This window comes from Dermacentor albipictus, chromosome 3, assembly GCF_038994185.2.
Source record: "Dermacentor albipictus isolate Rhodes 1998 colony chromosome 3, USDA_Dalb.pri_finalv2, whole genome shotgun sequence".
Lineage (NCBI taxonomy): Eukaryota > Metazoa > Arthropoda > Arachnida > Ixodida > Ixodidae > Dermacentor > Dermacentor albipictus.
The window spans coordinates 53,036,471-53,049,420 of NC_091823.1; the positions used below are offsets into that span (position 1 = coordinate 53,036,471).

The window sequence follows — 12,950 nt, forward strand, 5'->3', positions numbered from 1 at the left end:
CAGCACGGCAGGATCACTTTTTGGGTAAGTTGAGTATGTGTTCAACGGAGAAAAAGCTGCGTGGCATTCGCCGGCGTGACACCATTGCGTCACCGTTGTGCATGCTAGGCGTGTCTGTCGACATCATAGTCGACATCGACATCAATCTAACATGGCGATTTCCATGCGCGTTTTGTCAGTGGCCATGACTTCGTAATGAAACTTGGTTTGATTCTGCAGAAGCCTGTTGTTTTCGTTTTGTCGGCGTAGATATACGAACACCAGATTGTACGGAGATACGTAAATGGTAATGCCCTTAATTTTTTTGCCGGTGTAGTCAACTGTAACGATTAGCAGCCTTCGTAGTGACGTGCCCTGCCGTGGCTCTTGCATTTTCTAACGAAGGTCGTTCTGCGCAGTTGTTCGAAGGTGTACTTGATCCTTCTGTTTTGCTGCAGGCAAAATATTTGGCACAAGTCATTGTTGTCGGAGCCCAGGTCGTCGCAAGAGCATTTGCTCGTGCCTTGCAGCAGGAATACGCGGGTGAGCTGATCAACTGCGTATATTTTGGCTACTTTCGTGCGCTCTCAATTTGTAGTATCTATTGCTAATTGTCGTTTTCAGCAAGCCAAGCTGCTGCGAGAAATGCTAGCGCTGGGAGAGGCGACACTACCCAGAGGGCTGCCGCAAGTGCCAAGCTAGGCATGAGCCTACAGGTACGTATTTACTGCCCCCTTTGCGTTACCCACTACATGTAATAAGCTGCCTTCTCTCTCGAAGGAGGGTGCAGAGGTTTAAAAGGTTTCCAAGGTCCATGCACTCTGGTAATGCCTGTTAGTAGTGGCAACCGTAGAGGTATTTTATGTAGGTTCGACTGTTTTTGAAATTGAAGAGCAATACATTTTATGAACAAACATAGGCAGTGGTTGCCGTGCCTCGCCCCAGGAGAGAGGACTAGACTAGAAAACGTTCTAAGAATTTCCCGCCAGAATGATCAAACCCGAAGGTATGCATTGGCTTATGGATAAGTTTCTATACTGCTACAATTTTAGCATAAGGAGGGCCTGCACACTTACGTTTAGGTGCCCTCGTGTACCATGTGGCAGTTTCTTGGAAGTAAAACACACACACACACATTTGCTTAGCATTGTTTGCTAGTAATGCTTCTACAGGGGTTAGCTTTTATGAAGACATGGCTATATGTGTTGCTTGTGGTAAGATGAAGGATTGACTAGAAACAAGAAGAAACACCGTCAAGGTGAAATGCAAACTCACAGCTAGTATATGAAAGTGAAGCTTTTTTTGCCTCAGCCTTTGACTTTCTCACTGCTGGGGGGCTGGAAAGTGATGTGAGAAGGCAAGGAAACCCTACTACTATGGGCACCTTGCAATGAAGTTTGCCTGTACATGTCGTGCCACCTAGCAGCGGCGGTGAGCACCCGCGGGTAGGCCCTCACAGTCGTTTCACCATTGTCTGTGGTGTGCTCAGGCCCACCTGAAAGCCTGTTTTTCCAATTTTCCAATGGATTCACTGTGGCCTCTTGGCAGCTCCTTAGTGGGAAGTGTGAGCAAAAAGAACAAGCACGGATACTACTGCTTTAAGGATTGTTACAACTTCGAAGGGGATGTCGGCATCAAATTGTACCACTTACCTTCAATACCGGGGGAAGCAACCTAGCGGCTGAAGTGGATCGTCGCGATTCGTGTCAGTTGCGAATTTCTGTTAAACGAACTAAGACGTAAATGCAAGAACAAGAAGAAAAAAAATAAAGAACGAGCAGTGGCATCCGTAAGAACACACAATAAAGCGACAACTGCATAAAAACGTGAACTGACTCCCGCTGTTGTAAATCAGTTTATATAGTTGTTTAGCTCGTCTTGCTCCAAAACTAATGTGCAGTGGTTGTTACATGTCAAATCTAGCTTCGTAAGCGCTCTGTGCTGGAGCTTTGTATGCGCTGTGCTTCTCCTGCGCCAAGGTCAAGACGCGAATGCTGGAACCGAGCTCATTCTTGCCAATGTTTTCACACGCTGAGAAAACAACAGAACTAAGGTTGGAGTAAACCGCAGCACACTTCGAGTATTCCAAATTAGCATTGCTCCTGCACACTAGCGCATATTTGTTCAGTCTTCACATTCTTTAGTCTCAGCTGAGTGCTCTCCATGATAATTCATCGGTAATGCCCTCTCACATTCGAGCCCGAACGACAATACCAAAATATGCACGAGGCACTTTGTCAATGGAGAAAATAGCACTTACCTGCCAATTCGCCAAAACCTCTATAATTGTGAAGTGCAAGGCACGCTCCAAGTGATGAAGCAACAAATGACAGTTGAAAGACGTCCACGGTCGTATTTACTAACTCAAGTGGCATAAAATAATGATTTGTTAACTCACTTTGAGTTCAATGTCGTAAGAATGCTTGTGTTGTTGTGACAAATACTTTGTGACCTGCAGTGGTTTCTTAGTGGCTATGGTGTTGGGCTGCTAAGCACAAGGTCGCGGGATCAAATCCCGGCCAACACGGCCGAATTTCGATGGGGTCGGAATACCAAAACACCTGTGTAATTAGATTTAGGGCAGCATTAAAAAATGCCAGGTGGTCCAAATTATTCTGGAGTCCCCCACTGCGGCATACCTCCTAATCAGATCGTGGTTCTGGCACCTAAAACACCATAATTTAATTTAAGCACCTGGCTGTGATGTCTGTGCTGTTTACTTCTTTGACACAATATACATGGTTGTAGTCCTAAATTTGATGTCCTTTCTCAAGCGTCGGGTGTCCAAAATGGACCTCGATGTTTTCGATTGCCTTAAAACCGCAATTTAGGATGTCCGGCAGGTTTCAAACGAGCGCCGCAAAAGCATGCCTCCGTAGCAGTGGCTGCCTCTGTGTTTCGTACGACTGACACGGTGGCGCTGACGGCTGAGCCGATCACTGCGCCGCCTGACCATTGCAGGGAGCCCTAGAAATTGCGCTGACTGGCACTGGCAACAAAGCGTTAATGTGGCTGGACAGGAAAGTGGGAGGTGGTTCCGGTGGTGGCTTCAAAGCGGCAGTTGGCATTACCCATGTGCTACACATCTGTAAAAAATATCCAGCGAGTGTATAGATGCAGACATGGTAGCAGCCACTTAAGTCAGTGGCGTTTCTTCTGCTGCAAGCTGCCACATCTGCCTTCCGCCTTTCTGGTGTTGGTCTTCTCTTTTTGTAAAGTTTTTTCTTTTTTTTTTTCAAAGAGCATGATTATTTCAAGCTTCAGCATTGTCATCTTTGCTTGGCCACCAACGCTATTGGCTGCTCATATTAATTTCTTTATGAGGTAGACTTTCCGATTGCCACATAGGCTGTGCTGAAAGCTTCTGGCACAGCAAATGCATACGTTGAATGTTGCGAAGGTACTCAGTGAGTGACCATGAGAAGCAGCACCACATAGCTTCTTTTTTTTTGTATGCTCCTGTCATCATTTGTAATGAAGCAAACTAAAAATAAGTTGCGCTGCTGAAGTTCGTGTTCTTACAGGGATCATTGTTGTCAAGCGCACATCTGATTGTCATGGTTACTGTTGATTGGCCTGCAGTTCTATCCACTTTTCACTGTGAAGTGGCCTGGAGCTGACCCTGATCTTTAGCTAACAACACTGCACATGTGTTTATCAAAGTGGCATCTTAGAGCTTGTTTACACCAAAGATTAATGCAGGATAAAAGTATTTATTTTGTTAGTGAAAATATTTGCATTGTTAAATGCAGCTGTGAATGGAACATGTTCTCTGATTTACAGGAAGCAATGCAGATTTTGAATGTCGACAAACTTGACCCTGAGCTAGTGGAGAAGAGCTACAAGCATTTGTTTGAAGTAAATGACAAGTCCAAAGGTGGCTCATTTTACATTCAATCAAAAGTAAGTTCTTTTTTCTCTGCCTGAGTTTTTCTAGGGTGTGAACTTTATCAGCATGTTTGTGTGAGCTGCCTGCCCCCTTCTCTGATAAACCACTTATAGTAAGATTGCTAATAAAGTTAGGCCATAATACTTTGTTTCATTGATGTAACAGAATGGTATTAATGAGACTGATATATGTATTGTCATCACATTATTTGCATTAACTCATTGTAGCATGCCCATTCACACTTAATTTAGCAGTAATAGAAATACCTTTTCCCAGATACTGCAAATTTTAGCAGCTGAGAAAAAAACTACATAAGCACATGTCACAGGTGATTTTTATTTCAGCTTCAGGTAAATCTTGCCATCTGAAAGCAATGAAATTCTTTTCTGAATTCAACAATCTTGGACTCTGTTGTCACAAGCATAACTTTATTGTTATTCAGTCATTTGCGGGTGAAATCCATTTTACCAGACCCACTGCAACGCATACACATTGTTGGGCCACAACAGCATTTACAACTTTAATGCCATGAATTGCATGTCTCATGTGGGCAGAAATTTCAGGAATAAGATAAGTGCAGTCTCTACAAAAGAAATTACAATATGTAAAATGCTGCAATGCTTAGGTAAACTATGCTCTGAATTATTGAGGCAGAGAGCTGAGTTGTGCAATAGCCAAATAAAAGCTAAACAGTGATTGCCAACTTTTAGCTATATATACTATAGGTATTGTTTTTCCCATGTGTTAAAGGGACATTTTTCATGCTGTACATAACTGTATTCTCTCAAATTACCATATCTTACTCTTTGTGTATAAGGTATACCTTTTCACTTGACTGGCACAATGCAATGTGACTGAAGTGCAGATTGACATAAATGGCGCGTTCATTGTTTGCTGCTAATTTTCTGCAACACTGCAGTTGAATGGAAGGACCATGGAGCTCAGAATGGGCAAACCGCTCTTCCTCATGTAAGATGCGCAGCCTGTTGTTCCTGTTTCACTTTTACTGCCCTGCTCAAAGTGATGAGGCAGAGTGCAGTAACGATTAATTGCAAGCAGCACCACTTGAAAGCAGCAAAACTTCCCATTGGCTCCAACGCCACGTCACGAGCATGCCTTCCGCACTTGTGACACTGGATCGTGCTTGCTAGCTCAGGCCTTGGGCCTTGACAGAGTGGAGTGGGTGAAAGGGACCATCTGTAGTGATGCTACTGCGTGAGGGGAGAGGGCATTGCCGCGACACCTCGTCACCCTTGCTTTCATTCTTGGAAGCCTGTGTTATCCACACGCTTCATGTCCACGCAAGCTCTTGCCTGCATTCTAATTGCGCCTCGGTAAAGCAAAATCCAATTGCGCCAAGGGTCTCAACGCACTTGCTTGTCTGTGAAGAGTTCATAACTCGAAGGACCGCTCAGTGACGTTCAAATGGACATTAATGCTTTCGCATTCACAAATCATAAGAAGTGCTTAAGTGTTCTCAAATTTTTTTTTTAACGCCGCCATCTTTGCTATAGATCTATTACCAGCATATCAAAGAGCAAAATGAATTGTGATAACACACATGCACCCAAGTTATCAGTTGCAGGAACTTCAAAATACAAGCATAATTAGAGTGCCCATCAACTTGAATTTTTGTGGCTCTTGATGCCACAATTTACGCTTTTCTGACATAGGACTGCAGCGTCCCAAGCACCAGGGCATTGATGTTACGTAGCACAAGTTGGTGCACCATGGTTGCCAAGCCTGCTCAGCTTGTTGACAGTGTTATTGCAATGGTTACCACAGCTTCTGCTGGGTGGATCTTGCATGTGCTTGTTGATGGTGTAATGTTTATGATTACAGTACCTCCTACATATCTGTCATGTTTAGAAGATGGTTAAGATCACTGTAAAGGCTTAACACCATAGTTCTTTCACAGCACTCGCAAATTTGTGCGAACGAGAATTGCACATAACCAATTATAGTGCTGCAGATGGACGTGGAGTGTGTTAAACAAAGTGCACGAGAAGACAGCATTGTAATGATGCTGCTGATGTTGCTCAACAAGCTTTTTTGGTAGTGTTGCAGGGTCTCTTAAGAAGACAAGTGCAACAAAATATCACTTTCGCTAAATTGGTTATAAATGAGTAGTACTATACAGTATTAAATCGACCTTGGCAAAACTGCAGAGATAGTAATTGTCTGCATTTCTTATTAACAGCCTTTAAATAGCTTCTAAGCAGACAACGCATGCAAATGCTGGTTAGCGAATGTTTCATGAATAACAACACATCACCTTTGAGATGTTTCATTACATTGTGGATAGCTGCAGATGCTGTCTAATCTCAGAGGTCATGTCAAAGGGCCATGCTGGTGCACAATATTCTGGGCTGTGCGTCACTTCCAGCAAGTGGCAACAGTGGCGATTTTTGTTCTTGCAGTTTCGCCATTTAAAATGTCTACTTTTATTAGCTTTTCATGAAGCATCCTCTCATACTTCAAATGTAAAATTTTGTAGAGACGCTGCTCTATGTTGACACCACCTGAAATTAGGCTTTTTACATCATTCAAAATTTCTTTGCAGTTCTCCTTTAAGACAAGGGCACAAAAAAAAAAAAGAAGCACAGGACACTCTCTGAATGTGTCGGCATGTGCTCTACGAGTTTTTGCTTTGGTGTCCTTATTTTAAGTGCTTCTACTGGCAATAATGCATTGTTACCGACTAATAACCTTGTTTGTCACTTACTGCTTTTATGGAACTCTGCCCAATTCCTAAAGCCCTTTGCGATGGAAATGTGAAGTTTTGTACAAGAATGTCATGTTTTATCTTAATGTATTTTAGCAAGCCAGTGCACATGCACGCACACAGACATAAATGACAATAATATGGTCAAAATAAAACTTGGACGGTGCAAATATTGACAAAGAAAATTCTTCGTCAATATTGGCGTTGTCCATTTTTTTTTCTTTGTTTTTAGCTGTCGTTTGGTACAGTGCAATTTTAACATATCTAAACCTGCAATCCTTCAATTTCAGAGATATTTCATTTAAGCACCATGGTAGTCATCATATCCAGAGAGTAAAGAGATTCTTCTGAAGGGTTTTGTCACACGAAAAAGAATTGTGCCTAGACTTAACACACCAAAGCATTTAGGAAGCATGAGGTTTACTTAAGCTGCTAGAAAGTTGCACTAGCGGCTAGTGCTAGTCATTTTTGTATCTTGGCCTGCCTTAACACCGCTGGGGCACTGTGCATTGCATAGTTCTATATATATATATATATATATATATATATATATATATATATATATATATATGTATATATATATATATATATATATATATATATATATATATATATATATATATATATATATATATATATATATATAGACAAGACTGCCTAAACCGAGTTAGTTGTGAAAAGAGATGTGCTTTCAGCTGTGCAACATTGCCATTGGTTGAAACTGATGCTGTCACAAGCTTCACAAATGCGATTTTTGATCTTAGTTAGCATAGCTTTCATGTGCAATTTTGAAAGTGCAGTTCTGCATTGCACCTTGCATATCACAGTCTGTTATTTCAAATTTGCACTATGCACCCTTGTAGCATAATGGAATACCAACTAGCCCAATCCACCACCCTTCTCATTATAGCAGTTGCCAGTGGAAAGGTTTGACATGACATCAGGTTTACACAGCAGCTTGTCTAGCATATGCTCGATACTGTAAAGGTATAATTGTTGAGATTTGACATCTCAACAATGCATTTGTGTGCGAGGGAAGCCGTAATGAAGGGCTCTGGATTAATACTGTCGATCTGGGTTTCTGCAGCATGTGTGGAGATCTCAATACATGGGAGCCTTTACACTCCTTTACACTCCAGCTTAATGGAATGCACTGAAGCTAGTAATGCATAGTTCCTTACCTCTCCCTGAAGAGTCGGGCATATCACAGTCCCCTCCAACCTGATGAACTTTTTGTTTGTGCACTGTAGTTCAGTAGACTACAGTGCTCTTGGCATTGTGCTGTACATGCTCTGCAGAACATCCATTGGATTGAAATATGTCTGTCTTGTACACTCCTCACATGCTTATCTTGGTAGTTGTGTGCTGACAATCAGTGTGGGTGAAACAGGTTTCTCAATTTCATTGTCTTCTAGGTGTACAGAGCAAAAGAACGGCTTGATGAAGAGTTTAAACTTCAGCAGGAGCAAGAAAGGAAAAAGAAGCAGCGACAGCAAGCCGAAAACACATGATAATGACACCCATCATAGTAGCATTGTACAGAACACAATATACGAACGCATTTTTGCATAGCAAGGAAGTAAATGACATAGTAGTATTATTGATAACACTGCCGTGTGTGTTGTCCTTGGCATGGTATGTACTAGGGGACAGTTTCTACATCTTTCATGTAGTATGTGGCAACATGCTACTACCATTGTTTGTCGTTTTATTGTTTGGTTTACTACGAGGGTCGCTCAAGTCACACCTGTTCTTTTTGTTTGTTTTTTTTGTATGCAAATGCATATGCACACTAGTGCAATCTGTTTTCCATTCGTTGACGAGACGTTTGCCGACTATCATGCCATGATGCGCTGATGTCGTTTTACACTGGAATTTGACCAAGATGTTGGAGGAGCCTGTGAACACGTTTGTGGAAAAACACAGTGTAATGAAGTTTCTCACAAACAAAGGACTAAAGCCTACTGAAATTAATGCAAAAGACTAGAATGGTGACGGGACACTAAGCTGTAGCACAATGTTTGAGTGGTGCAAACTGTTTTGAGGCAGCTGGACGTCAGTGGAAGACAATGCCAGACTGTATGGGGGCTCAGTGCTCACTGCTATGGTTCCCAAAAAGCAGGAAGTGCAGCGTCTAATTCTTGAGAACTGCCGAGCAACATTTCGCCAGCTTGCTCAAGAGGCAGATCTCTCCCAGAAGGCATTCCACACTATAATTCACGAATACCTAGTGTTCCACAAAGTCTATGCATACTGGGTGTTAAGACCACTTTTCACCTTTTAACACAGTAGGAGTCTGTAAACTTGCATCTAGCTCAAAGAGCATTATGACAAGGAAGGCAAGAGTTTTCTTCATTGGATCATCAATTGAGGTGAGACATGGGTGCATCATTTCACTCACGAATAAAACATGTCAAAACAGGGAAACATGTGAATTCCACAACACCAAAGAAGTTTTTAGTGACTCAGTCAGCAGAAAAACTCGGTGACAATTTTTAAAATGAATGTGGCATCATTTATGTTAAATTTTCTCTCCACTGGTTAGACCAACGGTAGGTACTGCTGTAAGATTTTCCAATGCACACAGTGCCCATGGGAAAAAACAGCCTGGCTTGATTACTGTGGGCATTCTCTTCATCCAGGAGTATGCTTGCCCGTATAAAGCGCAACACACAGTGTGTACTTTGCAGGATCTCAGTTGGGAGGTACTGCCACATCCTCCATATAGTCCCAACCTCGCTTCAAGTGACTAGAGCCAACACTTCTGTAGCGACTATGGGGTCAAGCAGGCCGTCCGTTCATGGCTGTGACACAGAGAAATCTTTATATGCTGCTTCCATGCTCAGTGAAATGAGATCACTTTCACACGTCTAAACATGTTTCACAATCCTGAAAAATTAAGTCCCGGTTGACTTAAGCACCACTCTCATATTTCGTAAAACAATAAAGTGATGCATCATCGGCACGTAAGCAGAACAATGCCACTTCGTATCTTTCTCATCACCACTCTGGAAGACCAGTAGGTGTGAGGCAACTTGACATATTGTCGGTCAAACGTTCTTTTTACATGGAAATTACTGTAGCCGAATGTGAGTCGTCGAAAGTAGCGAGCTTTCGTCAGGCGAAGAGTAGCAGAAACCGTGCTAGTCGTCGCGGAAGGTATATGTGCACATACGTCTATGAACGAAATGGTTAAGGAAGACTGGATAAAAGGATCGGCATGCGATGTTTCCGATGCTTTTGGCTTTCTTTTCGCTAATGCGTGTGCTAATGGGCGGTTTCACCTCAAGCAGCCAGATGCGGGATCATGGTGGTGGTGATAACATTACTGAAAATCCGGCAAATCCGTGGCCTGGGCCCGGGTCTAGGCTGCCCCCGAGGAAGTCCGGAGATCCCATCTCCTAGCGGGCTTGCTGAAGAGTAGGGTGTCACACGGGCGCTTTTTTTTTTTTCTCCCTTCCTTGCGCTATTAGCAGAACTGCAGTGTCGACATTAACCCGGATCGACTTTCTCTATTGCGATTGGCTCCTTCGCGTAGGTGTAGGAAAGGGCGCGATCGTGAAATTGCACCCAGACCGCGTTCGAAATTCGATATCGGTACGCCAAGTCAATGGCGAAGTGCCCGGGCGACACCGCTATCAGTTTCGGTTTTGACAACAGCTGTTTCATGCTGTCAGGGGGCGCCACCTGTAGCATCTGAAATGTTAGCAATGGCTGCCTTCAAATGCTTGAGCGAGCCAGTACGCAGATGAAAGCGTCTGATCGTAAATAACAGTCCTTGTATGTATTGAAAGGTGCTGGTGAGGGTCTCATTCGGAACGTTAACTGAAGACTACTCCAAAAGTGCGTCACTGGCGCTATGGAAGACGACGGAGCGTCATCGAGTACTTCAAAGGCTACTTTGGCGGGTGACGGCGCATCTTGTTCTACGACAGCACAGACTGCGGACGATGCCAAAGACGACGGCGCCAACTGCAGTGCGGAGTATCTTAAGAGTAGTCTGCTCACAGAAGTGCTTAACAAGAAGAAAATGGCCTTGATGCACTCACCTGAGGTTATCCGGTTTCTTCAAGACAAGCAGAGACAGAAACTGAGGCCGAACTCCTCGGGAAATTCGTGAAGCGCGAACATACGTACGGAACTTGTGCTTGCTATAACAGTATAATTGATCTCAGCGTGATCGGGTTTTAGCACATTTAATACATCACGTGAACTAGGCGGCACAACTGTTGTGATGCGCAAATGCAACAGTACACTTGGAGCTGTACACACAGACAAAAAGAAAAATGATGCCGGACTGATGTAACATGTAAACAGTTCAAGCAATAACAACTAAGGTTTTACATTTTGTAGAGAGTTTTTTACCCTTTCAATCTCGTTGTGCAAATCGTCCCTCACCGACTTGAGGTGCTCGGTTTTCTTCTGCAGCACTTCGGCAAGGCCAGCGATCTTGTCGCTCATTTCCATAAAATGTTTCACTTTCAGAAAAGCAGCGTCGGCCGTCATAGGTCCGTCGCTTTCGTCCGCAGAGGCCACAGCACCGTCAGTGGCCGCATCAAGGTTGCTGCCGTCTGGCAGAAGTGTAAACACGACGTCTTCGGAAGTGTTGTTTAAGTCCTCCTGTATTGCTTCGAATGTAGGAGGAGTCGGTCTCGTCGGAAGCGGTGGCTTTCGGCGAAACATCTCGCCCGCACCCAGGACGTATCACCGGCGCAACGTGTGGCTATCTCGCGACTGCACTTCGCTGCTACGAATTCGTGATCGGCTAGACCAGTCGCCGCGGCGTAGCAAAGCAGCGGTGCAAAAGACAGAAACGGGTTGCACAAATGTGCTAACTACACCGGCGCTGGCTTGCTGCCCCCACAGAATAAAGCTGCCCCTCTGTTACGATTTGCCGTTCTAGCCAGCGCTACTCCAGCCCTCCAGCCCACCGTGGTTCTGGCTAGAGGGTACTAGATTACGGGTGAGTGGGGCGAGCGGCTGGGGCGGCGCATGCTTTGCGGTGAGGCGCGCGACGACGAAAAATATTGTGGCGGCGCTGCGGTCGAAGTGAATTGGGCCGCATCAACGTCGCGCCGTTGGAAACTGCTGGCGATTCTGCTCGGCGGGGCCGTTGGTACTGCTTCGCGCGCTGCTGTTTGCGATCAGACTGCTCAAATGGTGTTTATAATTGGATATGACGTGCATTTATGCCTTAAGAATCGATGCCTTCCTTTCTATTCTTTATTTCATGTTATTGCTTTTTTAATGCCGCTTGGTGACCGCGCGTGCATGCGTTGCGGCCGCATTGTCGGCTTTCATTCTACTATGTTATTGTACGGTTCCCCTAGGAGAACAAATATATTTCTTGTTCTTCAAGCAGTATGTAACACTCGTGTGTATTTTTACGCATATAGTTTTTCATCAGTAAGTCTTGCGAAGCCCAGACGAAAAAAAGAAATGTAAACGTCCTGCTTGCCGCTTCAAAGAAAACATGTCGGCCCCATCCGGCGCCCTGTACTCAGATTTACGGGAAGTATTCTGATAGAAAAAGAAACTGCAGTGCAACATACCATTCATGTTTCTGTATTCCTCGCGTAACAGAACGCGGAGTAATTGGCACGGGTTCTTTTATTGTGGTCGGCACTTGGGTGCCGAAGACAGCTTTAGGTAGCGATTATATATGTGCTCATCTTTGGGCCGTAAGCCGTGTGAAATATTTTGTCCAGTTCATGCTTAACAATAACAACGAAGCTCAGTGTCCTTCCACTCTGTGAAGAAGAATCAGCAGTCGAGATAAGCACGCGACATTTGGTGTATTGGTGGGGAAAAAATCTGTGCCCTTCCGCTCTGTGAAGAAGGATGACCAGCGAAGCTGTGTATGTGGGCCCCTTAATGGTGAATTGCACCGCCTCCGCGGGTCGGCCCGGCATTGCACTATCTTCGGGATCGACCCGCGTGTGGGGAGTGCTTAACGCCTGCTTCACCGCCTCCGCGGGTCGGCCCGGCATTGCACTATCTTCGGGATCGACCCGCGTATGGGGAGTGCTTAACGCCTGCGTCACCTCCCCCACGGGTCACCCTGGCCTTGCACTATATCTTCGGGATTTTTTCTACACGCGGACGCGATAGTAGGGAAAGCAGCCCTTAACACCTTCGCTCTTAAGTGGATGGGGTGTTGCGCTGCTAAACTCGATCGAACTCACGGGTTTGAACCAGGTCGCGGAATTCTATGGGAACGAAATATAAAACACTCGTATAATTCTTCAAGGGGAGTATGGTAGCGCGATTCAAAGACGGGACAAGAAAAGACACAAAGGGACACACACAGCGCTAGCGCTGTGTGTGTCCCTTTGTGTCTTTTCTTGTCCCGTCTTT

The 12,950-nt window shown here is 44.5% G+C and overlaps 2 protein-coding genes across 3 annotated transcripts; one reads left to right on the forward strand and one right to left on the reverse strand.

Annotated features, from left to right (window-relative positions):
• The first annotated feature begins 115 nt into the window (after positions 1 to 115).
• Positions 116 to 8,200, forward strand: blp (mitochondrial import inner membrane translocase subunit Tim16). Of its 2 annotated transcripts, none has more exons than XM_065446858.1 (5): positions 116 to 286; positions 438 to 522; positions 604 to 695; positions 3,763 to 3,882; positions 5,936 to 7,085. In XM_065446858.1, the coding sequence occupies exons 1-5, from the start codon at positions 284 to 286 to the stop codon at positions 5,996 to 5,998; spliced, it is 363 nt and encodes a 120-aa protein (XP_065302930.1). In that variant the 5' UTR covers positions 116 to 283; the 3' UTR covers positions 5,999 to 7,085. The 2 variants fall into 2 exon arrangements, with proteins under 2 accessions (XP_065302930.1, XP_065302929.1); XM_065446857.1 differs by lacking the exon at positions 5,936 to 7,085 and adding an exon at positions 8,009 to 8,200 and having other exon boundaries at positions 127 to 286.
• A 2,573-nt stretch (positions 8,201 to 10,773) lies between these two features.
• On the reverse strand, positions 10,774 to 11,675 carry LOC135914067 (UPF0449 protein C19orf25 homolog). Its single transcript, XM_065446797.2, has one exon. It carries the CDS (start codon positions 11,274 to 11,276, stop codon positions 10,926 to 10,928), a length of 351 nt encoding a protein of 116 aa, XP_065302869.1. The 5' UTR covers positions 11,277 to 11,675; the 3' UTR covers positions 10,774 to 10,925.
• Positions 11,676 to 12,950: the final 1,275 nt, after the last annotated feature.